Below are 27,780 nucleotides of genomic sequence, written 5' to 3'. Positions count from 1 at the left end.
GTTGAACGTGTTCGCGTACCCTTGACGGGTGACGTTAAAACAAGCTTTGTCGGGTGGGGTTCGGGTCGGTTTCAACCCGCTGGAGCCGCAGACCCTTGGCCCTGTCGCTTAGTTCGTGAAGGCTACGACATAACCGGGAAAGTAGATAGGCCGGCCTTGAAACGGAAGCCAATGTGGTAGCTTCTCCATAATCGGCGCCATGTTGGCTGACACAGCAGATCCTAGCGGACCGGAATCAGCGGACCCCAACGTGGGGTTGATCCGTTACACCAAGTGACCTCTTGGTACATAACCTCCACCTCCCAACACTTTGACGCCTCCTTTCCCGCTCCCTCCCCACGAGTGGCACTTGTGCTTGCATATCAAAAACCTTCTTCAAAATGGGTGACGCCACATCCACCAACACCTCCGCCCAGTCCAACGGCAAAGACAACGGCAAGCTCTCCGACCTCCACCAACCAACCACCTTCATCACCGGCCACAACTCCTCCGGTCAAGCCATTGTCCAATCCTACAACCCCTTCCAATGGCGCCCCTACGACGACAACAACCTCGCCTTTGCGGTCCCCTACACTACCTCCCGCTGCCCTCCCGATCTGAACAATGACGCTGATCTCAAGCTCCACCAGTCATTGATCTCAACCCCTGATAAGCTCGGGTTGGTGAACCCCAAGGGCACTGTCCTCCGGTGTGTCGACTTTGCCCCGGGTTATGCCTGCGGTATGCATCGCACCCAGAGCTTGGATTATGGCATCGTGATGGAAGGGGAGGTGGACATGGTGCTGGATAGTGGGGAGCGGTACAGCTTGAAGAGGGGAGATGTGGCGATCCAGCGGGCTACGCAGCATCAGTGGGTCAATAAAAGTGATACCAAGTGGGCGAGGATGATGTTTGTATTGCAGGATTGTGAGCCGCTTGTTGTGGGCGGGAAGCAGATGGGGGAGGATTTGGGGACGAATTCGGGGTTGCCGCCGAGTAACAATTAGCCTGAAGACTCAATGAGTACGCGGGGATATCCAGGCAAATCATGACGTTGACAGGGGGCTACAGCAATGATAAATATGACTTTAAAAGCTTCCCCGAGAAACCAGTATAAACAGACCCAGCTGTCCCCATCCGAATGGTCCCGTCAATATTGCAGTGGCCCTCCCCAAAGCACCTTTTGATGCCAGAGTTCAGAATCATGCGCAAAGACCGCCGCTCACGATTTCATCTGCTGCCTTCTAAATAATGTTCGCGACAGCAAGAAACATCGCTGCAAGATTCTTCATGCTGGAAAGATCGTGCTTCCACGTACCCGACACAGCTTGCGCATATCGGTCTAATAGGTATTCCCCCAGAAACGTCGAGAGCACGAAGGGAGAGCTGGGCAGTGAAGCTCGGACACTGAGCCTTAAAATGCGAGTCGCAAATACTGAGCGCTGTATCTGGTGAAAGGAATCAGAGATTGCAACCACAAGAAAATCCGACCACCCAATGGCAGATTCCTGACACCATCGAGGGTGCACAAGGGATGAGCCTCGAGCAATGTTAAGCCCGGATGAACCTTCTCCAGATTCTTCGGCTTGTCAGACGTCCACCTAAGCTTCGCCTTTGTGTGCTTGATGGAGCCGACGAGTCTCTCGATAAGGGTTGTGTACCAGTTGGTAATGTCAAATATCAGCTCCCCCGTCTTGAAATGGCCACACAAATCGGCAATCATGGCCTCGCCCTCTGAGGTGGTGAGATACGGCACGAGACCTTCGATGACAATAATGGTTGGCCGGTCATTTTGGAGGGATTGTATAAAGGCCGAATCGAGGGCAGAGCCTGCCATGAGGCTGTATTGGTTGGCCCTCAACGGTTCTGGCATGAACTCCCGCCGTAAATCTACAACATCTGGGAGATCGACGTCAATCCAACGAACGCTGTCGCCCCATGAAATCCGGTGTGGGCGAGTGTCGAGCCCGCAAGCTAAGTGGATGACGTTGGCATGAGAGTGTCGGGTGAGAAAGTCGCGTATCCATTTGTCAAACAGCGCTGACCGAAGGCCTATGACGCCAGCAACAAGGGAACCAACTTGAAGTCTATCGAAGTCGTAATCGATCTGCTCGACGACAGCTGCTGCCAAGCTGTCACCTAGAAGTTGTCGAGCCTTGAGAGTGACGAAAAGCGTCTGTTCCGTGCTGCTTAGCGTGTCGGGCTGCATGGCGGAATCTTGGAGTTTTGTATTGGCGACAATGATGTTTGGTCGATACGAACACTGAGCATCTGGAAGGGAATCAGCGGGGTAATCTTTTTATCAGGTGTCTATATAACATTACTATAGTGGAAGCCGGGCGCACTTTGAGATTAGCCAATCCACCGTGCAACGCAGTACAACCATGCAGTAATCATTATCAATACACCCCGAAATCGATGTTAAAGGACCAGTGGTGGTGGCTGCGTGGTCGTGTCCTGTGAAAGGTGGGGCAGTTCCTCCGATGCAACAACTGGAAAACGGGAACACGGCACGCCTCTCGCCAGCAAAGCACAATGTCGAGCTCACGGATTGGAAATCAAATTGTCGCAACCTCTTTACGAGCAGCCAGCCACAATCATATGGCGACCAAATTGTGATTTTTACCCCACCATGCCCTCCTCCAAGGGCTCGGCATAGCCCAATAGCGCCCCCCCTGGTCGCCAGGCATGACCCTTGTTTAGGCGTGGGATATGTCGTGCGACAGCCCTGCTAGCAAGTGACAGTTCGCAGGTGGGGATATTCCCTCGCTAACCCAATCACAGGCGCAGCATCCCCCGGAATATTAATGCACGATGTAACCATAACGAGGCTGCACAATTCATCGCGACGCCAAACACGGATTCAACTTTTCATCTCGAGATCACCCTTTTCTCCGACTTTAGTCCACCTGTCGTCGACAGAATTTGGGCTCTCAAGTTCAACATGGCATCATCTCTACCGCCAGATAGTCTATCCACCGCTAACCCAGAGACGACCTATCATCCAAGCAGTCCTCATGCCGAGGTTGTCCCAGCAACCCCCAGCGTCGCGCTTACAGCGGCAGATGACGACACAGAATTTCCAAACTTGACCCAGGATTCGAGGGTCGATACGGGCGAGAGTGGATCTGGAAGGAGGACTATATTGCTTTCTGGTTGGAATCGCCTCACAAGGCGGCCATCTGTTGCAGCCGCTTCCGTCCCAAGACCTTCATCGATATTGCAACATGAAGAATCGTCGCCCACGCCATCCCGACACGGGGAGAGACAACCTGGCGGGGATTTCGAAGAGAAGACAGCCGTTGAGGTGGAAACTGGGACCATCAGAGGCGGCAACCAGGTAGATGAACCACCTGCATCCAGTCAGGTATGAGCTTCGGTCATCATAAACTCGTCGCGCGTCTGCTAATGCACTGGGGCATGCTCCAGGCCACCTATACGTTGGCTATTTACCCAGAAGGAATTCGCCCTAGAACTTCGGTCGACATCATTGCCGTCCATGACTTTGACGAGACGCCAGAGGATGCTTGGGTGATGCCTGTCGAACGTCTTCTGAGCCCTGGGAGACCGGATGGCGAACGCGACAGGACCGCTTCCCCTGGACCTCAACGTATAAAGCTGATTGACAAAAAAGGCAAAGGGCCCGAGTTGGTGAATCCATCTGATGGAAACCCGAAATTAGACGCGAAACTACGGCCACCTGGCAAAGACTTCAAGGGGAGAGGGAGATCTTTGGAACCTTCAATGCGCTCATCATCTGAATTCGACATGCGCGGGCGGCCACACGCAGTCAACTGGATTCGTGACTTTATACCCAACGATATCACCGACTCCAGAGTGCTATCTTTCAGTTACTCATCACCTACGTTTGTCAAGAAGACCGGAAGTTGGGCGGAATATGTGGAAAACGCAGCAAAAACCCTCCTGGAACGCATTGTAGGCTCAAGACAGCTATTCTTCCAGCGAGGGGTCCCAATAGTTTTCATTGGGTCAGGCTTCGGCGGTATCGTCATTCAAAAGGCGATTGCCCTAGCTGCCAAACAAAACGACACCGCTTCGTTATCTTTGGATGACATCTTCCAGGTTATCTTTTTGGATACACCCTTCCCAGAGCCCGATGAGCCTCAGACCCCGGACAGGTTCAAGAGCTGGTTTCCCAAAAACACAAACGTCAGGATGTCCCGTATCCTTCTAGAGATCGAAACCCGCGACAAGGAGTCTGAGCTGGTGGAGGATGTTTGGAATGAATACCAGGGATCTCAAAAGGAGTTGGCTCGTGGATTGGAGACAACTTGGCTGTACTCACAAGCTCGCGTCCAACAGGGTGATTCTGATAATATGTCACTGTGCAAGGTAGGTGAGCCACGAGGATGGCAGTTACAGATGCAAAACTGACGCGTGCGTAGGACGAAGACGAATATCGCGCTTCGATCAAAGGTGTCACCTTCACGTCAGTTGCCATATATCGACATCGGCGACTGGCACGGATGGGCGATACGCAAGATTACATCTACCGGATTATTCTTGCCAAGATGCAATCAACAATTCTCTACCAGGCCATCAAGTCCCGGAATGTCGAACTCGTCGAAAACATCCTGGACAGCAAGCCACGCTTGATATACAAGACGGAAAGTGGGCGTAATCCACTGCACATTGCATGCTTGATGGAACCTCCAAGCGATACAATTGTGACGCTCCTGATCAACGAGAGACCCGATGATACCACCGAGCCTGACGACGGAGGTTCAACTCCACTGCACCACGCGGTTTTCAAGGCATGGTACAACGAGCCAGAAGAAGGCAGGGAACGGTCAGAGTACAGCGGCGTCATTCGTTACTTGATGCGCAACATGCAACGAGAAGATCTCGACCTTCATGATAACGAGGGCCGCTCGCCTTGGGACTGGATCTGCGAAGACAGCACGGAATACTATTGCGGCTGCAACGGATCCGAGTGTGCTGCGACTTGGATTCGCGAGTTGAGAGAGAACCTGGAACCCATCAGAGGCCCTGCAATCACTCAAGATTATGACTTGCCCACAGAGCCCACACCTCCGACGCCTGACTCTTCACAATACATCGCTAGCTTCGTTGCAGAAGGGACTGTTAGCGAGTTTTACCATACGACTAATAAGAAGACAAAACGAGTGGAGGAACAGATCAATCTCAAGACGACAAGCGTTTATGACATGGTTTATGATGCCAACAAGCGCTGTGCTCGGATTCTTGAATCGTCCCGAAGGAAGGGGAAAGACAAGGATTTCCGTTGCAGATGGATTTTGCTGCCCGCAAACAATGCAAGTTCTCTTCTCACCCCCCCGTAGAAAACTAAACTAATATTCCTGCGATGTTTTAGGAGCAATGGCTATCTGTATGTTGAGTTTCCTGCCGCGCGCATTGAGACGGAAGATGCCTAGGTACTGACAATACCCCTTTCCAGGACCTTTTTCTCTCCATTGGAGTCCGCGATTCATCCATTACGGACCAAAGGCATGACGGTCTTACTATCTTCAACCGGTATATGAACCCGAGAGCCAAGAAGTACCAATTCACGAGATTTGTAAATGCACCACGACAGCTTGGAAGGGTTGACCAACAGTAACTAACGCAGAACAGAGTGTAGATTCATCCGAGGTTTCAGAATCACCGGGAAATCACTCTAGCCGCTTGCAGACAGTGGTAGAAGAGCCGTCCGGGTCTCCAGACAGCATAGCCGGGTCAACCTCTCGGCCACCGTTGCAGCCCGCAAAGCGTTCGAGTCAGAATCTGTCCAGCATAACATGGGCGATGTTGCCACCCGTCAATCTCGGGCACGCCGGTGGTGACAAAACGCTCGCGCTTTTTGTGAGTTTCTCTGGTCTCTTTCTAGCATGCTATTGATGGGGACTTGCTAACAAATGGAAGATGCCATACCTTGCCTACGAGAGCCACGATGGTCGCAAAAAGATGGCGGCCATGATCAATCGCGTGAACGACAATCGAACCAACGCGCCCCTGAGCCGCAGGGAGTCGGCATTGATCGATGGGTACATCCATGCTCACGATGTTCTACCACTACATTGCCGGCGCACATTGGATCAGTACTCTTACTACATGCTCGAAACCACAGAGCGGAGAGACAAAGACCAGGTCGTGTACCGATGGGCCACCAAGCACGGGAAGCCCAAGAACACAGCTCCTATTCTGATGGTCGACCAGTTGTGGCTATGGGTATTGCCCGATGGTGAGTTGTGATCGGATACACCGCCGAAAATGGAATGACATGTTGACAGGATCCAGGGACTGTAATTACCTGCTTGCCAAACACCCAAAAGCCTTCCGAGCAGTACAACATCAAGAAACTCCTGAGCCGGGAGATAGAGACAAACAAGGCGCGACAAGCAATCCAATCGCCCGACAGCCTTGTCGAAATGATTCTCAAGATATGTCTGAACATTATGACAAGGCAAGGCCCTGGTGGTGTCAAGCTGCAGGAGGCCTTCCAATCCTCCATCAACACCATTGTAAGTGCACGTTCCAGCACTCTGTTGATAACTTAGCTGAATACTCACCCTGGCTCAACTGAATAGGCGGAAGATGAAGCTGTCAAGATGAAGAAGCTCCTCAAGACCGTCGACAAGCTCGCTAATGCCAAAGACCCCTTCAAATACACATCCGACATTGACAGCTTCTCACGGATATCAGACGAATCCCGGCAGCTTGTGGAAATTATTGATATCCAGGATGAGCTTGGCATCATCAAGTCCATTCTTACCACACAGCTCAAGGTTCTGGAGGAATTCCAGGGTCACCTTCGGCCTCGGAAACGGTCAGGTGGTACCAAGGAGCACTATGACGAAGATGGAGACCAACATGATGGAGTCCATAAAAAGAGCCATCACGGAACTGGGCTTAAGAACGCCAGGGTAGTCGATGAAGCCATTCGAATCGTGGAAGACAACCACATCCGAGTTCAAGAGATGGACGAGTCTGCCAAACGAGTCGAGGCTGAGGTATGCTTCTGTAAGCAGGGATCATTTATGAGCGACAGTGACTGACAGCGTAATAGTTGAAACAATTGTTGCAATTCAAGCAACAACAGGCATCCGGTTGGGATACACGATATGCAATGAAGCTCTCAGAACAGGGCTCGCGGCAAAATACTGTGGGGTTCCCGAAGCGCACCTCATCGATCCACGAGTACTGACAAACTATTCCGCAGATCATGGTGGTGTTCACCATCGTCACAGTCATCTTTGTGAGTTGCCGTAACAATCACATCTGCCAGGAAACTGAGCTGATACTGTATCACAGCTGCCGTTGTCCTTCATTGCAAGCTTTTTTACCATAGGCATTGTAGAGTTCCCCAAGAACGAGGAAACCGGCGAGGTTGACTGGCCGGTCAACGAAGTGTCAAAATATCTGTGTAAGTCATCGTGAGCAGGCTTTTTTTGATATCATCTGCCATAGCTGACATAACAGACAGTTCCCATCTCCGTTGGTGTGTCTGCTGTCATTCTCCTCGGCATCGGCATCGTGTTCTACCGCATGGCGAGCAAAGCCAAGAGGCGCATGGACAGCGCGCAACGGCCACCACCAAGCAAATGGCAAGCTCTAAAGCAATCCCAAACCAGAAAGTACAGCCACAAGCACAAGCACAAGCACAAGCACAAGCAAGACGATGACGACTCGTATCTCTCGGACTGCACTTCGGACATTTCCGACGGGTACAGCACTCGGCGGCGTCGCAACGACGACGATTCGAGCGACGAGGAATCAGACGACTTGAGCATCGACGACGACAACGACTACGCCCCGATCTTTCGCCGCTTTCGGTTCCATACGCATGTCCCTGGCTTGCGCAAGCTCTGGCTGTGGAAGTTGTATCCTGTTTCGCAACCTCCGGCTCATCATCATTTGAGCAAGGCTCAGGAGGACTTTGAGTGGGATTATCCTTTGAGGAGGTGGAGAGATGTTACGAGGGAGAAGATGGCGGTTTATGTTGCGTCGTGGAAGGCTAATCAGCTGCAAAGGAAGGGACATGGATCGAGGCATAATCACCCGGATGAGGATGAGTGCTTTTCGGAGGATGAGAGGCATAGGAGCCAGACGGAGGAGTTGGAACATCGGGAGAGGGTTGATGAGAGGAAGGATTGGTTGAGGGGGTGGTTGGGACTGTCGTGGGGGAGGAGGAAGGGGAGGGAGAGTGGGGATGAGCCTGAGGATGATGGTGATGAGGGTGGTGCAGCGCACAGCATGAGGAGTGAGAAGGGTTTGGGGAGGTTATTTAGGAGGAGGGGTAATCGGGAGGAGAGGTGGGATGAGGAGATGGGCACGGCGAGACCGGCGTGATTGTTGGATACCTTACTGCTTGAGGTACCCAGACCATATGCAATTGCAATGCATGGATCGAAGCTATCGTCCTCGGTGAGTGGTTCGTTTGAGTCCACACTCCACCACAGGATATCCCTGATCATAGACCCACGCTCTGACTCGACCACCCATACAAGTCCAATCGGAACCATGCTATCGGGTATGGTGTAGCGGTAACATCGTTGACTCTCACTTCTCAGGAGTGATTGCCTTTCTCAACAGCCCCGGGTTCGACTCCCGGTATCCGAGTCACAACCATCTTCTTTTTTGCATTTTCAGCAGAACAATCCGTGCCTGGCACACCGTATCAGCTCCAGCATATCCGACATTTTCCTTCCACGCGGCTTCATTTCGCGTCCAGAACTTTTGACGCGTCCCGGCACGAAATCCCTCAAATGCAACCCCGCCATTTTTAAGCACTCCAGGCAACAAACCCCGCCAAGACCACAGCATGATCCGTGCTCAGAGGCTTCAGGGGTAAAACACTTGGCAATTTCACTGCCTGTGCCGCTTGGCACAAGGCCTTTGCATAGTGTAGACTATTCAGCCCTCTCATTTCCAATAGACCCGCCTCTTCAGCCCGTTTGTTCGGTCCGAGGAGAGCGGGAAAGATTGGTGGGTTGTGGTTAAATGAGCTTGTTTCCCTCCATCGTGACTTTCTTTCCTGACCTCAGTTCATCGTCGCTCGTTTCTCTCAGTCTCTCATGTTTTGTCTTTTTGTCTAAACACCAGTCAAAATGGCAACATTCCCAGACACCACCCCCCGGCCAACGGGCCACCAGACCGAGACTCCCCCCTCCATCCTCCCCCGCCAATTCTTTTCCGTCATCTTGATCATCCTCCTCTACACCACCGCCTCCCCCTTCACCCCCATCTCCTGGGCTTTGGGCAGCGACACCCTCCACCTTTCGGGCACGTATTTCCTCGACAGGATCTTCTCCGGCCTGGTTCTCTTCTCCGCCTTCTACTTCCAATGGCGCATCGCCTCTCTCCGCGCCAGCGTGCCAGTCACCCTGCCTCTAGGCGGGTCAACCACCGCCGTCCGCAATGGTCGCCTCGAGACCGTCCGCAGCAGTAGCGCAGACTTGTTCCTGTACAAGACAGGCGACTACTGGCATTTCGCCCTCGCCGAAGCCGGGGTTTTGCTTTTGGGAGAGTTCGCCGGCAGTGAGAACTTGAGGAGGGTGGTGGTTTGTGCTGTGGTGGCGGGGGTTTGGTTGATTGGTTGGGCTGCTACGCCTAGGAGCGTGAAGGACTGGATGTGGGAGCAGGCAAGGGCTTATTTGTTTGTGTTGGTGTTGGATGAGTTGAGGGTGGCGGGGAGGGGGTTGTTTGGGGGTTACTATCATGGGCCTGGTGGGGGGAGGAGGAGGGGTAGGTTTTGAGGGGGGAGGGATGGGCAGGGTGGAAGTCATGATGGATAGGTAGGTACCTTGGGGTTGTAGGGACGACAGGCACATTGTTGTCGCCGCCAACATCAAGAAATGTACCTCATGGCTCTGAACAAAGCAAATCAATCAAATCCGGGCCGATATTTGCGTCGATTTGAACTGGGAAATGTCAATTTGCCTTGATTTGCTTTGATTTGACCTATTTGACCCGCCAATACTAGCCACTAAGCCAACTAGCTACACATATCCTATTGTCTATCTGACATTCCAAAGTACTACTCAGGCTACTTTCCTTTGTGTATTGGTGGTAATTTCCTATATTTTCGGCTATATTAATGCTTATATAGGTAAAGTTTGACGTTGGTATATGCCGTGTATTTGGTCCCCAGCTTTTTCTAGTTTGTTTTCTCGGGTTATATAGTAGGGTGAGGGTTATATATATGGGTTAAAAAAAGGTCCATGGCCTTGGTAAACCCGGCAAATCAGAGCAAACTAGGAAAAAGCTATATTTGACTCTGTTTTGGACCGATTTGCGTTGCTTTGTGTTGCTTTGATTCGACGTCATTTGCGTTGTTTGGAGCCATGATGTACCTACCGAGTAACAGGTTCGAAGGCCCGCCAAGGGTACCTACGACCCAGCTGAGTTTGGTCTGCGTGACGGACGGTAATAAGAAGCAATTGCAAGAGGCCTTTTCGTCATTCCCTTAGACGCCGGGCGTGGGTCCATCACCTGAGTGCTCATGCCACGGTGTGTGATATTCCTTTTGACGGGAGGTACCTACCCTTGGAGCGCGGCCAGAGGCAGGCCCAGCGCGGTCGTTCCACTGGAAGCCTCTTGCGTCTGCGTGCCATTCCGTTTGTTCCATGAAACACTCCAGTTTTCCGCATCATATTTCTGCAGAACCCAACAAATAACACGTCGCACACTCGTTATCGTTTTGATTAGGCACCATTGCTATCTTTCGTCCCATCAGCATCACCAGGTAGGTAAGCGACCCATATCCCCACGGTCCCAGTATTGTCTAGCCTGAGAGTCATCCGCAGATACATGCTAGGCCAGGCCGCGCACCTGTCAATCACGAGCGAACACGCCGGCGGGATGACAATTCGAGAAACTGGCGAACAATTCGAGAAACTGGCGAACAATTTGAGAAACTGGCGAACACGATAGTCGCCAAAAGCCAACTTTCTGACGATGAGACCTTTAAAGCTCTAATGTACCACGTGCCGGCAAATGTCGACCATCCTGACTGGAGTTACACGACGGACTCGGGGAACACACACTGCTCCATTTGGCTGTTACGAGATGTGAGGTCCAAGCAGCCCAATTCCTGTCGTCCAAAAAACGGGATCTGCGCAAAAAACAAAATGGCGAGGGAAATAATCCCTTACAAGCTTTCCGAGACGCCATCAACAACCCGGGATTCCCAACAAGTTCAACATATTGAAGCTGCGCAACGAGAGACGCCTCCAGGGTAAATCACTATCCAAGGGCCGAGTTCGATCTCAACGATATTGTGTACAGGATTTTCAAGAGTGCGGAATATACGTAGGATGCGCTATTTTATGACTTTGTATCCGCTACATTTGGCAGAGTTGAAGGAAGACTAGATGCTCTTTCGGCGAAATCCTGCACCCACACAATAATAAGGCTGGCTCCGGCATTGTCCTCTGTGTCGCACGCTTGTGTGGCTTTTCGTGTCTTGTTTGTTGGCGAGAATGAAGTAGCAGTGTGTACTTAGTAGTTTTGTGACATGGGTAACCAGGTAGCGTTTCAGATAGTCGTCAAGCGCAAAATCGGTTGATTAGTGATCCCTAGGTACCATCCCCACAAAGGCCGTGATGTCTGGTGTGGTGGTGAGGCACCCTCCCACAAAATACATGCAATACACACAGCAAGTGTAAATCAAGACATATTATACTGTGAATCGTACCTTCAAAGCAAATTACCTAGGTCTTCCCATCATCTTTCGAGGCCTATTAGTTATCTTTAAAGGCCTTGTAGCTAGTTGTATTTGAAGACCTATTAACCACTTCAAAGGCTTTATGACTATTCCTCTAGGTATGGTTTACGATATGGTGGGTATCTATTAATCCAAGGTACTTTAGTGTGCCAATCATCTATTTCGTCGGGAGGGGTGTGAGGTGGTCGGTAGAGACACCCCCTGAACCCATCCCTGAACCTACCCTCAGGCTCTAACCCGGGCCGGAATAAATAACCGCTTCGGTAGATTTGGTGAGCTTTGTGCGCCAAATCAAGCCGTAATACCATTAAGTTAAGTCTATTCATGGAAGTCCTGAGCCAAAGTCGAGCTTACATAGGGCCGGCTCAGCTCAGATCACCCAAGGCTTTGTGGACCAAATATGTTGGGAGGGTGCCAGACCGCAAGGCGCTGGAGCTATTTGGTGAGGTCACGGTCGGTGATATGACAGCTTTTTCGGCAAGTTTGACCTTTGCGAAAGGCGGCATTAAAATAGTCGGATAGCGGTGCGGCGAAGAAGATGGTCGCATTGGCTGACAAATAGCCATCAGGTTTTCGTCAGGTTGGTTTGGCACAGAGTTGAGAGCACTTGGCAGGTAGATTGTCGCGAGGCATCGGCATGGCACACTGATTTGGATAGCTTTTCTGTATTAGACAATAATCCAAGGTCAATACATGATTCCAAGCAACTGCCCGCACTTTTCTAATCAATACAACTTGCCTCACAACATCAAGGAAACCCAGGATTTCTCCCAGCTTTCATGGTGATGGCGTGAGAGGTTTACAGAGGCAGATCCGGCATGATAGGACAACATTGCAATGGAAAGTGTCTGAATCTTGTTACAGAGCGTACAACGAGGCTAGTGGTTATACAAGTATGTGGGTTCTACAGTATTTACATTCAAGACTGACCTCTGAGATCAGCGTCTCAGAGTCAGGTAAACGGCGCCAATTCCTCAAAGCCCACGAGACTGGAATCTCAGCTTTCCTCTCCGCAACACTGACAATGGAGCCCCATGACGGGTTGAATAGGCTGGGCTTGCTCCGGTATGCAAGAGAGCTATGCAAGCTGTGACGAACCTCATGTCAGCCTTTGGACAATTTCCTTTCTCACTTCTGGAGAGACTCACTAATTCTGCTCGCCGGGAGGCGCTTTCGTGGCCCCGAAGGGACTTCCAGTAAGTGTATAGAGGCCAATAGTAGCCGTCGTTGTCGCAGTGCGACAGCTCCTTCAGCTCCTCCGTCAACTCTTCGCCGTCTTCTATATACCGGTCTTCACGCATGTTGTCCCACGTACCCTCTGCCTTTCCAATCAACCAGCAGGTAGCTTCAATGACGGCATCAATCCGCCCGTGAAGATCGGCAGGCTGAGGGGTTTCATTTTGGGCAGCCTCTATGCTGGCCATGATGTTCCTGAGATTCGGAATCATGGGGGCTGTATCGTCGGTTCCGGCGATGCACAACTCTAGATGTTGAAACACCTCCACCACCCACAATGCGGCCTGCTCGTTGTCCGTGGTTTCCTCTCTGGTGATAAAGTCGCACGAGTCCTTGATATACAAATCGTACCACTGCAAGAACCCCATCTGCTCCAAACCCTCCACCCGACGACTATGCATCTCCCTGGCCGCAAATGCTAGGACCACTTGACTGCGTTGGCTGAACCAACCACCAAGGCAAGATCCACATCCGCAGCAGTACTTGAGCTCGAGGAGCTCCTGCACAACCTCCCGGTCTTCCCCAAGCTCCGACGCAGACTTCACGGCCAGGCCGCTCACGTCCATGTAGGGGGTGCCGCTCAGAAGGCACCAAGACCGGATGGCCTTGTCGTTGAGGCCCGGGAAATCCTCAAAAAATCTCCAGTTCTTCCTCTCCCACGCGCAAATTGCCAAGAAGCGCTCACGCGAGTAGTCGCGCTCCCTCGCCTTTCCGAGCTGGTGCTCGAGCGCTTCCAGGGGCGTGCGCCCGCCCATGTTCTTGACCTCGGCCAAGCGCGGCTGGCGCTCTAGAACGAACCTGATCGCCTCGAGCTTGGACGAGACGGCGGCCAGGTGGAGGAGTGTGTTGCCACACTCCCCGCGCACGCCCCAGTCTTCGTGGTTGGGGTCCTCTGGCATCTGCTCCCTGAGGAGCGCGGTGCACTCCTCGTCGGTGGTGTGCTGTTTGCCCAGGTCTTGGACAAGTCTGGCCATGTGGGCCGGCACAACGGTGAGCCAGGCGGGACGCACCCCAAACTCTTTCAGGTCGTGGTCGATTGCTTCGTCATCGGCAATGGTGAGCTTCCGTGAGGGATGGTCTGCGTTTGTCGTGTAGGCGAACCAGTCCGACTTTGCCACCCGGCGGAATCCTTGAGCTCTCCAAAAGGCCTCGGCTCTGCGCGTGATTTGGTGGTAAACCGGTACATCAGCCCCCCTGAGGAGACCCAAGAGGCGTGAATATTCGCGAGGGTCTGGTCTGGGACGAACAAACAGATAAAGCTCCTCCTTCCCGCAGTAGGTCTCGTTGAGGTTGAGGACATACTGCACAATTTTCGTGCCGAGACCCTGTCCACGCCAATCCGGCTCAACATGAAAGTCCTCAAGCAGGAGGACGTTCTTCATGCTGCTGAGCTCCTCTCCCCACACACCCGTGCCTCTTGTCTCAGGAAAGTCCGACCTATACCACTTGATTCGCATCCCCCCGTCATGAGTGAGAAGACCTCCCACCAACGAAGTAACCGTGCTGTAACGATTGCGACAGCTCAAATCCGCCTCGCTCAACAAATCCTCCAGATCCACATCCTCCATGACATAATCCCTCAGATCATCATACCTCTTCCGCTCATCATTCTTCAAATACTCAAGACATTCCCTGGCGTCGTCCAGATTAATCAAGACAGCGCAGAGTTCGGCGATGACCTCGCCATCAGAGCGAGAAGTGGCCTGGCAGCGGATCTCATCAAACCACCATGGACGGTCTTGAACAGGATTGAGGCCCTTCCTCATTCTGTGCTCATCGAAAAGTTCGTCCTCCTCGGTCCTTTTGTCGTAGTAGGGGACATTCTTGTTGATGATGTACTCGTCTGTTTGCTCGTAAACGTCACTCATTTTGCCCTGTTTGAGTTGAAAGTCAGTATCAAGACAATGGAAATTCAAAAACATGGCTGAGCTTGGAGTAAGCAAGCATGCTCAACATACCGTGATTCGATATGAAGATCAAGATATATATTCTGATGATTCCTCAAGCGTACAAGCGTCGGTATGTCGGGGTAGCTAGCCGTGCCGGAGATGAATATTGATGAGTTGGTAAGAATACCGCAGCTGATGGTCCAGCGTAGCGCGAGGGCTGCCGGAAATGAAGCGGGAGATGACTGATGGCGGGAAATTGGCTGACGATTGGCGAAAACGGAGGGGGAGAGAGACAATGGGAGAGAGACGACGCGAGAGAGAACTCTGACGCGACGCGGAAACGAAGAGGAAGAGAGCTGCTGCTTGGCGTGAACGATGAGGATAGACGCGGAAAGGAAGAACTGAGGGCAATTGCGCCTTGCGAGGTCTTGATACTCCAGGGAACCGAAGGAAGAGAGGAAGAACAGGTAACGATGACGTTAAGAGGGACAAACAGATGATTCTTCTCGGTCAAGTGAATCCAGAGAGGAAGAACGGAGGCGGAGGAGAAGCTTGGTCGGAGAAGTGAATTGCAAAAAAAGTTGGCGCGGCAAGGCCGAGTGGTTGTTGGCCGGATGGCCCTAAAAACCAGGCACCGGCGCCGAGTCGCCGGCCGGAGAGCCCGAATAACCAGGCACCGGTGGTGACTACCTTTCGTCTTAGCCCTTAATTCGTCCAAGCCCTGAAAAATCCCTCCGCAAGCTTCCGTGGCCTTCCGCTCCCCTTCTGGGCTCCTCCGGCATCCTCCCATTCCATACCTTTCTGTGGTGTGTGCTGCTCCGTGGCCTTCCGGGTGACAACATCACCTGGTCAAAATGCCAGGGTGAGACTACCTACACCACACCTCAGCTTGTACTGTTTCCTAGGTTTTTAACATCAACTCCAAAGTTGTTTTTGCGAGTCATAATGATGTGTCACCTGCTCTTGATGGCTGACGCCGACTTGACTGACAGCCTACCCCCTTTCACATCATCGTCGGGAGCTGTAGTCAGCCTCATTGTCAAGGACGACCAGTTAGTCACCAGGATTGTCCGGCACTCGACACGAAACAAGGATAGTCCTGACTGCGGATAACCTTAAATCAACGTCTTCACAAAACATATGCATTGCGATGACAACTCGAAACATCACGCAACAACGGAAGCGATAAGGTTACCACGAGACCAATTTGAGATGAATGCTTGTGTCTTTTTGCCGGTTGCTCCTCCCCAAGATAGCTCTGCCAGCAGGGTTCGCAGACTACAGGCCTTCCCTCAACTAGAATTTCGCATCCCACCAGTTCTCTGCGCTGTTTCCCCTCGTGGGTGATGTCGCCGTGGTGTTGTCTGGCGCCATGCCCATTTAGCAAGCAACAACGACAGACTTGATCAAATTCCCGCCACTATAACCGACACAGTGAAGAGGCACCTCGACGTGCTGGGGATCATTGGTGCAGTTCTCATCAGAGAAGTAAGTGGCTATCACACACATGTCAGTTCAACACATGGATGGTGAGGTTTCGTTCAAGATATTTGACATACTGGAGCAGCCGCCGGAGTTGACGACGCGCACGCGGCGAACATCAATCTCGGTCCTGAAGCAGAAGGTGCCATATCGGTTGAGTCTGACAGTCATCCACTTCTTATCATTGCAGTTGATGCCAGTAGCCTCAAACATCTCGAAGAACCACTTGGGCGCGTCGCCGCTGCTGGCCGTGATGTTGTTTTCGTCAGTCACGTTGGGGTTCCAGATGATATTGGTTTCGCCTGCGGGGGGCGGGAGGTCAATGGTCGTGGTGGGCTCGGCTGGGGCAGCCACACCAGCGCTGATGACGCCTAGGAAGAGGGCGATGATGGCAAAGACCTTCATGTTGATGATTGTTGGGTGGTATGTTGTGGTGTTGATTGAGGGATGATGTGAAGGTAGTCTGGCGTCGGGGGAGGGAGTGGTTGGTAGAGGAAGAGAAGATTCAGGTCTTCGGCCGGGGACAGATGGGAATTAAGTACCTGAGCGTGAACCTGGGCAGGAGCAGTCTTGATGCGGTGGCCCGGGCGTTCCCATCAGTGAATATCGTGCCGTGGGACTCATGGTATTGCGATGATATCATAGCCTGGGTTGGAGCAAGTGAGGCTCTCAGGCTGGCCAATCTCCTCCATTCCACGGAGCAACCGACTGCAGTTGAAGTAGCGGGAATGATGGGTCATGTTGCTTGTTGGTTGATCCGCTCAGCCGGCCGGCTCCAGCGCAACGGCCGCAAAGGAGCTACCTGGGCATCCACTCCACCTCGAATTCAGACGAGTTGACTGCGAAAAAGAACATACCGTGCGCCAGCTGACCGTGGTGTCACAACCACGACGCAGTGCTACAAAGCTAGCGGCAGTTCTCTGATGAATTCCCACTTTGCCGTTTGGCAGCACCCTGATCTTCACTCACCGGCCCCCAGAGGCTCACTGCCAACTCAGGTAAATACCGATGAGACCTGATTTTCCGATCAGCTTTCTTTCAACGGAGAGCACGTCCGCGCGGCCACGAGTTAGATGGTGAGGTCATGGTTCTCGATGACTTGTTGGCCATTTTTGGGTTATCGGGAGAAGAATTTAATGATAAGGCGGTGAGAGGTAGACGATAGGGCAATTGTTGACACAAAACTGTTTTCGAAGCTGCCGAGATAAACGACGGGTATCAAATACAAGGAAGGAAGGAAGATGGTTTTCAATGAAGAGACAATATATATATCTACTTTCAACGAGAACAGCCCGGTAGCTGTCTTAGTTACCTCTCGCCGCCGACATGTCAGTGAATAGCGGATACACCGGTCACCTCGGCCTGAGCTCCCAATGATTGAACCAAGGTGAACAGGTGCCCCTTCAGCTTCTACCGGAACTACGCGTGGTCTATTCCTTGAGCGCATGGCTTAAAACTCTTGTGGAGAACGCAGTAGCTTTGGTTACCTAGCCTTTGGTGAGAAAATTTGGTATTGTTTGGCTTATCTTTTGACACAAGGTACATCATGGATGTGTTTAGTTATTCGTGACGCCCCGCTTGTTGGGAGAACCCAAACGATAAATTTCAAACATCATCCTACCACAAGAACGAAAGAATTGGGAATAAGGTAAGCAAATATTCTGCTGCTGCGTGTTTGTATTGGCTCCAAGAGAAGGCGTTGTGTCCAGTCACTATCCGGAATGGTTCGGACCTCGAATTCATTGTTCTGGGCAAGCGCGGAGATGCCTCAGTTTCAGGTTTCTGTATAGAAACTTTCTCTTACCTACTGTGAGGTTCTCAAGCCGCCGTCCTCCTCAAACTTCAGTCAAACGATCCACGACCACAGAGTTCTGTATTGTCGCAGACTGAAGTCTGAACTTCCTTACCAGTGGTGGTTTACTTGGACTAATAGTCAACAAAGAGGGGCGCGGTCATAAGGCTCAGGAGTCAAGAGGACCTTGAAGAGTGTCCGGTGTGTTCGGAAGGGTACGCGGTCGCACCGGACCCAAAGAAAAGCTAGCAATCCGGCACGTTGATTCCCTTCCATTAAAATGTCATCTTCGCGGTTCAGCCAGTTATATCTCTTCCCAACACACCATGTGTAACGTGAGAGAATGAGATACTGCAACACACCACCAAGATTTGCAGAGTGTAAGGGGCTGTTCCAGTGGGTAGCTGACCTGCCCACAGCAATGCCAGGTGAGATTCCCCAAACCTCCGGCCGGTGGGTCTAAACCCAATCCGTGCTTCACGCCGCAGCCATGCGCAATTCACAACTGCGAATGCGAAGAGGGGGTCAGCAACAAAAAGGGGAGTGGAACGGCAGATGTCAAGGGAAAGACCGAGATCCTGAGTGATGCTTTATATCTTTCCCCGGACGGTGCCTGGATATATCTTGTTGTGGTCTTGCTACTCCCAACCCACCATCGAAATGAAAACACAGGCAATCATGAATTTTCTCGCGGGAACCTATTCCCTCCTCAACAATACCCAGTAAGTCCCAGGTCCACGGCCGAATCCCTGTGTACCTAAAACATAACACTAATCCACTCAGATGGCGAAACGGCACTCAAGTGTCCGACCCGTGGGGTGAGAAGCCAGCCGGCCTGATCACATACACCCGCTACGGTTACATGTCCGCCGTCATGAACTCGATGGAGCCAGACATGCGTCCTCCCGACATCCAATGGCCACCAAATACCGGCGGGAGTATTGATGACTGGGCTTTGATCGGCAAGACCTCGTTATCATATGCGGGGCCGTTTAGTCTCAACACCTCGGTACCATTGACGAAGTTCAGTGGACAGGTCTTGCATGGCCCAGTGACAACGGCAAGCATACCGCGTTTCGTGGGACAAATTCAGAGGCGAAATTACACTGTCATTGAGCAAGATGGGGAGGTGTACTTGACAATCTCTGTGATAACGACTCTGGCGGGGGCCAGATCCGAGATTTGGTGGAAGAGGATTGTTAAGGGGTAGATGGATGATGTGTAGCTGAACGAGGGATCTGGCTGTGAGGAGCATATCTACCTAGCTGCAAGTGCACTGTAACCAAGATTCAAAAATCAACTTGCTGTTGTTATTTTAGTCTGGGGCAAGCCTTTCTTTGCGGTCAGTACCTGGGTGGTGTCCAGTCTTCAGTGTGATCTGCGACTGGTCCATGTACTTAGTGTCCATCTGCCCGCTTAGCTCCTGAAGCCTTTCTCAGTTCCTTCATTGTGTCAACATCTTCCCCAACAAATTGTCCATAATCGCGTCAGAGGGGTTTAAACCAGTCTCCGCCAAAAGGAGTCTGATCCTAGCAGCTTCGGTCCCCGTCCCCTCCGCCCTTTTCGTGACATGTTCCAATCTTCACTTCAAGACGTCGATTGCCCCCTCTGCTACCTCTGATCTTTCGGTTGCCACGTCCAGCTGCGTCTGAGGGCGCTTGGTAATATCCAGCCAAGGGCATGGAAGTGGACATGCGTGTTTCAGAAATGATGTAGGTAAGGACCGAGCTTGGGGCAGATAAGCGATAAAAATATTTGATGGTAGGTTTGAAGGTAGTGACTTGGAAAAACATAGAGGGATGGACTTCTATACTGTTGGGATCTTCAAGATCACTTTGATTGTGGACGAATTGCAACTCTGGAATTGAAGCTGCCATGTAGGTAGCTAGGTACCTATCCATGCTGGCATCCTAGCTACCTCTTGTGTCATATTAGTGACCAGCTTCAAGAGGAACCCCCAATGCCTGAATCAACATGCCCTCGTTGCTTCAAGATGTAAGTACGGCACACTGGATGATCGATGTGGGGACTTGGCCCACCAAGAGAAAGGAATGTAGATCATAGCATATATGTTGATAGATGAAAAGAGGAACGAGTCTGGTGCAGGATTTCAGACTCCGCTATATATACATGTAGGAAGGTAACCTGGCGTGGATTTCATTATTCCTATCACTCTTCCCTCGTATCCCATCAACCACACTGCGGTCACGGCTCCGTAGCAATGGGGACGGGGATTTCAAGGACGGAATACCACGAAGCATGGAAGTAATACGAAGATGCTCATGGACTCCTGGCTTTTCATCATGTAACCGTCTTTGATTCTACCAAGGCTTGATGTGCTTCGTTGCATGATGGCTACAAATCAGGGCTGGCCGGTTTTATACTGCATTCTCTGTTGCGTAAGGTGATCAGTCATGTTCAAGACAACATTGGGCTGGCATGAATTTGTTGTTGATCTGTCTGACACACATGGTCATAGACAGAGAAACTTGGTCAAGCTACACGCACGCGGAACAAACTTAAGTAAAAACGCTGTCATTCATGCATGTAGGTAGTCATTATTACTTCTCCTATACCCTGATGTCCCTTCCAAAAGGAAGACGAAGCAAACCCGTGAATGACTCAACACCCTCTATCTCCCCCTTGTCACAGCCTCCATATCCCGACCCTGCTGGAATCATGATACCTGTTAATGGCTGCACTTTAGCCGCCTCTTCAACCTTCCCCCGGAGTCGAGCCTCTTCAAGCACGGCCAACTTCCTCTCCGCATCCAACGCCCTCTTTCCCGCATCCAACGCTCTCCTTTCCGCCTGCAACGCTCTCGTCTCCATATCCCTGTACTTGTCCTCCAGCCATTCCGTCGACTCGGTCTTCTCATTCCGAGCCTCCGCCACAAGGGCTCGGCGTTCCATCTCATTGACCTTTGCCTGCCATACGTTGGCGTTGTCAATCAACGAACTGGTCTCCTCTCTGACGTGCTGGTGTAAGTTCTCTTACCTGTTGGCGTCAGACATTAGCGCGCGGTATGCATTGCGAGATTCCGTTAGTCCTGCGATTTGATGATTGTGTGTGTGTCTGGGAATCTTCTCTATGTCGGCATTAGTGCGGGTGAGGTCCTGAAGGGCTGAAACCTGGCCTCTGAGTCGCGAGGAAAGTCTGGTCTTTGTCCATGTCGTTGAACGAGGTTGAAGTCTGGGCGACCTGAGAGGCAGCGATCTTGGCTGGGTTGTTGTTGAATTCCATCTTCCACAGTCTCTTGAGGGGATGAGATAGAGAAATGGGCGATCGGTTGTTATTGCGTTAATGAGAGGCCAATCAAGGAAGACCAAAGAGGAGGTTTATAACCACTCGAGATGGATGTTTCTCACCTGGTGACTCACCTTTGCATTACCAAGACTGAGTCAATCCCTTGCTCATTCGCACCACGTAGCCCGTTTGAACGTGCTGGATCAAAACAGATGGATTGAATTGGGTTCAGCGACACCACTCTTGGCAGCTGATTCTTGGCAACGTGTGGACTTTTGTCACTGCCACGGATATTTAGGGTCAGGGTTGATGCCAGTGACCCATCGAGGACTGGATGTTACTTCCCTCTCACATTGTCCAACGAGACCATCGTAGCCTTCAACAGTTAGTATCTGGATGTCGCCCATGCAAGATATTGAAGAAATCGAAACAATGTATCTCCAATGACGAGGAAACAAGATTATGAGCTGGACACATACACAACAGAAAGAAAACATGACTTTAAAACGTAATACACCTATACCACTACTAAAACTAAGCTGACTAGACTAACAGAACTCCCAATCGTTGGGAAAGCAATGACCTCAACCATCTTCAGGGAAGAGAATCTCAGCGCTATCTAGGCAACAAAGGTGAATGATGAGTGTCTCCGGGCCAAAGCATGGTGCCGAAGTCTGATGGGTTCCCGATGTACCTGGTATGGAATTGGCGCGGTGTCAAATGAGAGTAAGACGTTCACCGCAGTGAAGCTATCCTCAGTGAAAGGAAACATCGGTCTCCCAGTCGTAATGAGTCTTTTCCTGCTTGATGTGGTCGGCATGCTGACAGTTCATCGCGGCCATATTTTCGTTCATGTCGTTTCTGACCTTGGCCACCTCATCCTTGGCGGCGTCTCTCTCATTGATGGCCTGATCCCTCTGTGCCTGGACCTCATTGTAAAGCCTGGTGAACTTAGCAAAACCGCGGCCCAACTCCTCCTTGGTCTTGGAAGCCTGCGCAACAGCCGTATCCCTCTCCTTCTGCACTTCGGCGTACTTGTGGGTGAAGTTGGCTTTGCTGGTCTCAAGTCTCTTCTCCAAGCTGGCGACCTCAGCGAGGGCCGCATTCCTCTCCTTCTGTACTTCAGCGTACTTGCGGGTGAATTTGGCTTTTCTGGTCTCAAGTTTCATCTCCAAGCTGGCGACCTCGGCGAGGGCCGCATTCCTCTCCTTCTGTACTTCGACGTACTTGCGGGTGAAGTTGGATTTGCTGGTCTCGAGTCTCTTCTCCAAGCTGGCGACCTCGACGAGAGCCGCGTCTCTCTCCTTCTTCAGCTGGGCAATCTTCTGGTTGAGGTTGCCGGTATTGGAGGTCTTGAGCGCCTCTCTGGCCTCGTCTCTCTCCTTGCACACCTCGTTGTACCGCTGGATAGCACCGGCGCGTCCATTCTGGTACGCCTTCTCGCTCTGGGCGACCTTCTCGAGTGCGGCCTCCTTTTCCTTCTTCAAGGTGTCCCTCTCCTGCGTCGCCTCGTTATACTTCCTGGTGAAGTTGGCACGTCCGGTCTGGAGAGCCTTGTCGCTCTCAGCGGCTTTCTGGAGCGCAGCGTCCTTCTCGCCTCTCACCTTGGCCAATTGACCCTTCAACCGAGCCACTTCACTCTTGCAGGTGGTCGAGGCGGTCTCTTTGCCGACCTCGGAGGCCTCAAGCTTGGTTCTGAAGACCTCGAGCTCCTGTCAAGCCAACGATTAGTAACTTTTTGTGAACTGGGGAGAGAATTTTCCGACGAGTCGTGTCAACGTACCATGTTCAAAAGCGCGCTGCGCCGGAGCTCCACATCAAGGCTAGCCTCCGCACTGGACAGTTGATGCTGAAGCCGTAGGATGTACTGGTTTCCGCGCTCAATCTCGTTAACAGCCACCGGAAGCCAGCCCTCGTGGGCCTGAGTGGTATCGGGCCAGGTGTTGAGGTCGTATTCGAGCTTGGCCTGACGTTCCTCGGCCTCTCTGAGCTCCAACCTGGCTTGGGCCATGGCCGCCTCATTACGAGCCCACTCCATTTCAGCGTTGGCAACCATATTCTTGGCGAGACCGTGAGGCATCGGGATTGCACGAAGAAATGCTTCCGGACTGGAGACCTGTGGGATCTGGTAGAGGCGTTAGTGGTTGACATGAATGAAGAGAAGGAAGACTTACCTCGCGTGACGAAGGGTTCGATGGTGGTCGACAAAGCCGGCCTGGGAATTTTGCGCTATGAAGGCTTGTTACTGGATGTTGTCGACGCGGCCGTCAGATCTGGGTAGGGATGGTGTCAACGCCTGTGGGGATGGAAATGAGTGATGTATGATGAATCGTACCTTTGGTCACGACTCGTAGCTTTGATAGGGAAGCGCGGATGAATCTGAACGAGACCCTTGAAGTTCCTAGTAGCTGGCTCTGCTTGCAACAACTGTTGATGGCGACAGTGATGGTTGTAGGTGATGTGAAGTGGGAGACTTGACTTGGGTGAGCGGGTGTTGGGGAGACTGTCAGACAAGCCGGGGATGTTGGTGGAGGGAGGAAAGAAATGTTTGCGGGGAGAGAGGCTGCGGAGAGACTGCTTTATAATGGAGATAGAGTAGTTTCAAGTGAATTGTGTCGTGCGGGGCCGGCGAGCGTCAAGTGAATATACAGGTGTGGGCTTAGGCGAATATCATTGATGCTCTCAGGTCAACAGAGTCTGCAGGGCAAGCCCACCTTTTCAACAACAGCCACAGTGGTCAGCCCAATGCATGTGCTATTCTACAGAGCAACCCGCTGTTTGACATGACCGGTAACTGTGATGGATGCCATGGCCCATAGCAGGCCGGTAGACCTTCACAAAATCGAAAAGTCAATCGATGGGTTGAGAATACGTGAGCACATGCATTCGCGTGAGAACAGTGGCAGCCATTGCTGCTGGAGAAACGGTAGAATGAGGAAGTGACAACATAATCAATTACACACGAGCACAGGGGGAAAGCACCTGGCTATGACCGCTATTGATCCTACACTACCTAGACTTCGCTAAACTGATGACAGACCCCTGAATACATATATACGAGCGCTACAACCACGCGAGAGATCTTCAGGAACATGAAGGGCTCTCAGGGCTATCTTTTGGCAGAATGTTGATTTCTGAGCGCCTACCGAAATGTTGAGAAGGCGGTGTGACAGATGGGCCATCAATAGACCATGACGCTGAGGGCATTTTGAGTACAATAACTCAGGATAATCCCCTTCGACAAGATCCCAGCCGACACCGTTGACGGTTGTCTTCTTGTTGTAAGCCGCTTCATTGACAAGATCAGTAATTTGACGATTCAAGGCCTCGACCTCGCCCTCCAAAGATTCCACCTCTTGGGCCTTCTTGTTGTAAGACTCCTCCATCTTCTTCATCTCACGATCGGACTTGGCCATTGCGGTTTCGAGGGCCTGTTTGCCATCATTAATACCTAGCTTCACCTCGTCAAGCTGCTTGATGAAACTGGCGTTGTCGTTATCCAGGATATGCTTGGCCTTGCCGGCTCTGGCGAGCGCCCAATCTCTCTCCTTGTAGGCAACAACCCTCTCCTTCTTGGCCACGTTTCTCTCCTTCTTAGCCAGATCTCTCTCCTTTTTCATGTCGCTAAAAATCCTGGTGAAGTACGCAAAACTGCCATCCAGCCTCTCCCCTTTTCCATGCGGCTGATATTGTCATTGCTGGTTTCGAGGGACTTCTCCAAGTTGGCAACCTTGGCCTTGAGGTCGGCAACCTCAGCGGTGGCAGCGTCTCTCTCGGTCTTCATCTGGTTGTACATCTTGTCCAATTGAACGATGTCTCCTTCGCCGCTGATCATGTCGCCGGGAATACCTTTGTCGCAAGAGGGCGGGCAGTTGTAGGAGTTGTCATGGGCGGGGCAGTCACCCGGAGTGGGGTTGGATCCAGGAAGCATTGTTGGAGCTGCTCGACTGGTGATGGGATTTCAGATTTAGCATACATGTTAGCGAGGAACGTGAGCGACGAGGGAAAACTCTTACTTACCTCGAGTGGTCCAAGAGTTTTAAGACTGTCGATGAAGCCCGAAGAGGACTTGTGGATGGTGACCTTGGTAGCTCTGGACGCGGTCGCCAGATCTGGTATGATGTCAGTGATGGTCAGGATGGACACGAGTGTTGAGCGATGAATCTTACCTTGAGTAGAACAGGGCGGACTGACTGTCGGTGGCGACCTTGTAAGTAGGCAGTACGTGTGCGTTGGTAAAGCAAACGAGATCTGGGGAGAGAATGTGTTAGAGGCGGTACATACATCTGGACGGTAAATACACTTTCCCCGCGGGCATTGGACAACTCCATAAGTAGCCAGGCCATTCTCCTAAACCGCTATAACTAAGAGGAAAAGAACACCCAGGGTAGCGCAAAATCTCTGGGAAATAGAAGTCAAGTTAAAGGGCATGAAATATCAAAGGTAGGTAGTCAAACACCATCTCACATTATTATACACAGGTATAAAGTTTAAATATGGATGATACTTTTTGAGAGTACAATTAGTAATACCCAGACCTCCCTCCATCACCGCCATTACTCCCTGCTCTCCAAGACATAACCTTCCCGTACTTCCTATCTCTGGTCACCTTACCGCCAACAACGACCTGCTGCAAGTCCGGGTTGAAGCAATTATCCGTAATATGAACGCCATCACAGAAAACCCACAAGGTCTTGTCTGACATCCGGCAAAAGAGTCCCTCCGCATCATTGGCGAAGTCGGGTCCCATAGAAGTAGGGCTCGAGCAGAGCTTCGCAGCCGAGTGTTGTCCGTTGTTCCCGTGATCCAACACCAGCATCTCACCCAGCTTCTGCGCCAAAGTATGGGTTGTTCCGTGACCAGCCGCGTCAGTCCCGTTCCCTTGCCTCTCCCTCACCATCTGCTGTCTCCGTTGATGAATCTTGACCGTCCCGTAGCCCCCCTCTTCACCTTTTTCCCATTACTCAAAACCCAGTATGTCACCGCCCTCGGCTCATGTGAAGTGTACAACGTGAACGGAGGTCCAGCCTCCCAGAAGTATCCCACATCCAATCCATCCTTCTCACCAGGCTTGCCGTCATCTCTCTGGACAAACTCGGGCCAGTGAACCTGGAAGCCTGTCTGGGGCTGGTCGCCATTGGCATCAATCCAGAGACAATCCGGCTTGTAATCGCTGCCCTGGATGAAGACATTGCTGTAGTACCAACTGCCACCACACTCACGACCCCAGTCGCCCACCCAACCGTACTGATCCCCGTTGGGCCAGGTGATACTTGCGCTGGCGACGCAGATAGCGTTGTCGTTGGCGGTAAACAGGGCGTAGGTAGCCTGCTGGCCGTTGTCGTCTTTGTGGTCGACCTTGATCTCGCCGGTGGAGCCATCGCCGATGGAGCCTGGATCGGCAGCAATGCCGAGGAACTTGCCGGCTTCGTTGAACAGACGGACATCGGGAAGGTCGCCGCCGACATTGTTGAGGCCACCGGGGACGTCGAGGCCGACGGTGATCTTAACCTTTGAGCCGACGGGATCGGGCTGGGAGAACATGTCTTGACCGAAGGTGATGACGTTGAGGAGGCCGGAGATGGCTGAGATGACCCGAAGAGCTCCTGCTGCGCCGGCCATGATGTTGCTTGTAGAACTGTTTGCAAAAGAAAGCAAAAAAAAGAATGTAGATGAGCTTAATGAGTGAAGAGAGAAGAATATGTGCGCGGCACACCTTGAAAATAGGAAAAAGAAAACGTGAAATGTGGTAAAGGTTGATAGGAGAGATGTGCAACTTGATGATGTGATGATGTGATATTTGCCACAAGGACAAGAGCCTCACCCTTCTTCTTATACATCTCGGGCCCTGGCGGCGAGAGACAACGCTTGCTGCCAACGCCTTCCTTTCCGCATGGCGGTAGGCAGTCTCCCAGACAACACAACACCACCGAAGCCAGCAGAACCCATGGCTCGACAATCCTCCCTTCATCGGCCTTCATGATGTTGGCCTGGATCATAGAATCCCCACACGATGAAAATAACCCTCGTCGGCTACCGACGCGTCTCTACTGGATCCAACACCGCACAACGTCCTGGACTATTGCATTTGAAACCCCAGCATTACTCCAGCCGAGATATCCGCATTCCTTCCATTGTCTCGGCATATAATTCTTGTCGTTTGACGGCGTCGAGCACAGTGCCATTGGCATCGGCCACGGTGCTGATTGTCATTACTAGGACGGCCTGCCTGTCTTCATCATTGAAAACTTTCTGAGATATGATATATTTTGAGGCTCTGTACCCCACATATGGGGAAAACTGTGGTGGTTGCTTACATGTTAGCGTTGTGTTGTTCCATCACCGCACTTAGATGCATGACGTCGTGCTAGTTGGGTGGCGCTCGCTGTCGTTGTCGTAGTGCAGGATTACCGGTGGAGTGGTTCGTGGACTCCAGGGTCCGAGATAAT

General features: G+C 51.8%; 12 protein-coding genes across 12 annotated transcripts, besides 1 other annotated feature; 6 read left to right on the top strand and 6 right to left on the bottom strand.

The window, feature by feature from the left end:
• Window positions 1-380: 380 nt before the first annotated feature.
• On the top strand, window positions 381-986 carry PODANS_4_5690 (uncharacterized protein; the record flags this gene model as incomplete). Its single annotated transcript, XM_001906247.1, has 1 exon — window positions 381-986. The coding sequence occupies one exon, from the start codon at window positions 381-383 to the stop codon at window positions 984-986; it is 606 nt and encodes a 201-aa protein (XP_001906282.1).
• Window positions 987-1,393: 407 nt separating this feature from the next.
• Window positions 1,394-2,188, bottom strand: PODANS_4_5700 (uncharacterized protein; the record flags this gene model as incomplete). The annotated part of the gene is made up of 1 exon (XM_001906246.1): window positions 1,394-2,188. The coding sequence occupies one exon, from the start codon at window positions 2,186-2,188 to the stop codon at window positions 1,394-1,396; it is 795 nt and encodes a 264-aa protein (XP_001906281.1).
• A 735-nt stretch (window positions 2,189-2,923) lies between these two features.
• Window positions 2,924-5,303, top strand: PODANS_4_5715 (uncharacterized protein; the record flags this gene model as incomplete). Its single annotated transcript, XM_001906245.1, has 3 exons — window positions 2,924-3,346; window positions 3,409-4,332; window positions 4,386-5,303. 3 exons carry the CDS (start codon window positions 2,924-2,926, stop codon window positions 5,301-5,303), a joined length of 2,265 nt encoding a protein of 754 aa, XP_001906280.1.
• A 1,784-nt stretch (window positions 5,304-7,087) lies between these two features.
• On the top strand, window positions 7,088-8,310 carry PODANS_4_5710 (uncharacterized protein; the record flags this gene model as incomplete). Its single annotated transcript, XM_001906244.1, has 4 exons — window positions 7,088-7,123; window positions 7,181-7,216; window positions 7,273-7,384; window positions 7,445-8,310. 4 exons carry the CDS (start codon window positions 7,088-7,090, stop codon window positions 8,308-8,310), a joined length of 1,050 nt encoding a protein of 349 aa, XP_001906279.1.
• Window positions 8,311-8,487: 177 nt separating this feature from the next.
• Window positions 8,488-8,580, top strand: a tRNA (tRNA-Glu).
• Window positions 8,581-9,056: 476 nt separating this feature from the next.
• On the top strand, window positions 9,057-9,716 carry PODANS_4_5720 (uncharacterized protein; the record flags this gene model as incomplete). The annotated part of the gene is made up of 1 exon (XM_001906243.1): window positions 9,057-9,716. A coding segment is annotated over one exon (660 nt), but the record flags the coding sequence as incomplete, so codon positions are not given.
• A 2,944-nt stretch (window positions 9,717-12,660) lies between these two features.
• PODANS_4_5730 (uncharacterized protein) lies at window positions 12,661-14,844 on the bottom strand (the record flags this gene model as incomplete). The annotated part of the gene is made up of 1 exon (XM_001906242.1): window positions 12,661-14,844. One exon carries the CDS (start codon window positions 14,842-14,844, stop codon window positions 12,661-12,663), a length of 2,184 nt encoding a protein of 727 aa, XP_001906277.1.
• A 1,347-nt stretch (window positions 14,845-16,191) lies between these two features.
• PODANS_4_5735 (uncharacterized protein) lies at window positions 16,192-16,698 on the bottom strand (the record flags this gene model as incomplete). The annotated part of the gene is made up of 2 exons (XM_001906241.1): window positions 16,192-16,307; window positions 16,371-16,698. The coding sequence occupies 2 exons, from the start codon at window positions 16,696-16,698 to the stop codon at window positions 16,192-16,194; spliced, it is 444 nt and encodes a 147-aa protein (XP_001906276.1).
• Window positions 16,699-18,959: 2,261 nt separating this feature from the next.
• Window positions 18,960-19,295, top strand: PODANS_4_5740 (uncharacterized protein; the record flags this gene model as incomplete). The annotated part of the gene is made up of 1 exon (XM_001906240.1): window positions 18,960-19,295. The coding sequence occupies one exon, from the start codon at window positions 18,960-18,962 to the stop codon at window positions 19,293-19,295; it is 336 nt and encodes a 111-aa protein (XP_001906275.1).
• A 1,479-nt stretch (window positions 19,296-20,774) lies between these two features.
• Window positions 20,775-21,099, bottom strand: PODANS_4_5750 (uncharacterized protein; the record flags this gene model as incomplete). Its single annotated transcript, XM_001906239.1, has 2 exons — window positions 20,775-21,012; window positions 21,083-21,099. The coding sequence occupies 2 exons, from the start codon at window positions 21,097-21,099 to the stop codon at window positions 20,775-20,777; spliced, it is 255 nt and encodes an 84-aa protein (XP_001906274.1).
• Window positions 21,100-22,008: 909 nt separating this feature from the next.
• On the top strand, window positions 22,009-23,178 carry PODANS_4_5760 (uncharacterized protein; the record flags this gene model as incomplete). Its single annotated transcript, XM_001906238.1, has 1 exon — window positions 22,009-23,178. The coding sequence occupies one exon, from the start codon at window positions 22,009-22,011 to the stop codon at window positions 23,176-23,178; it is 1,170 nt and encodes a 389-aa protein (XP_001906273.1).
• A 1,176-nt stretch (window positions 23,179-24,354) lies between these two features.
• Window positions 24,355-25,677, bottom strand: PODANS_4_5765 (uncharacterized protein; the record flags this gene model as incomplete). The annotated part of the gene is made up of 3 exons (XM_001906237.1): window positions 24,355-25,014; window positions 25,062-25,278; window positions 25,616-25,677. 3 exons carry the CDS (start codon window positions 25,675-25,677, stop codon window positions 24,355-24,357), a joined length of 939 nt encoding a protein of 312 aa, XP_001906272.1.
• Window positions 25,678-25,853: 176 nt separating this feature from the next.
• On the bottom strand, window positions 25,854-26,953 carry PODANS_4_5770 (uncharacterized protein; the record flags this gene model as incomplete). The annotated part of the gene is made up of 2 exons (XM_001906236.1): window positions 25,854-26,091; window positions 26,229-26,953. 2 exons carry the CDS (start codon window positions 26,951-26,953, stop codon window positions 25,854-25,856), a joined length of 963 nt encoding a protein of 320 aa, XP_001906271.1.
• Window positions 26,954-27,780: the final 827 nt, after the last annotated feature.

Source organism: Podospora anserina, chromosome 4, assembly GCF_000226545.1.
Source record: "Podospora anserina S mat+ genomic DNA chromosome 4, supercontig 4".
Classification (NCBI taxonomy): Eukaryota; Fungi; Ascomycota; class Sordariomycetes; order Sordariales; family Podosporaceae; genus Podospora; species Podospora anserina.
Note: the sequence above shows the minus strand (reverse complement) of the source record. Positions and strands in the feature narration are given on the sequence as shown.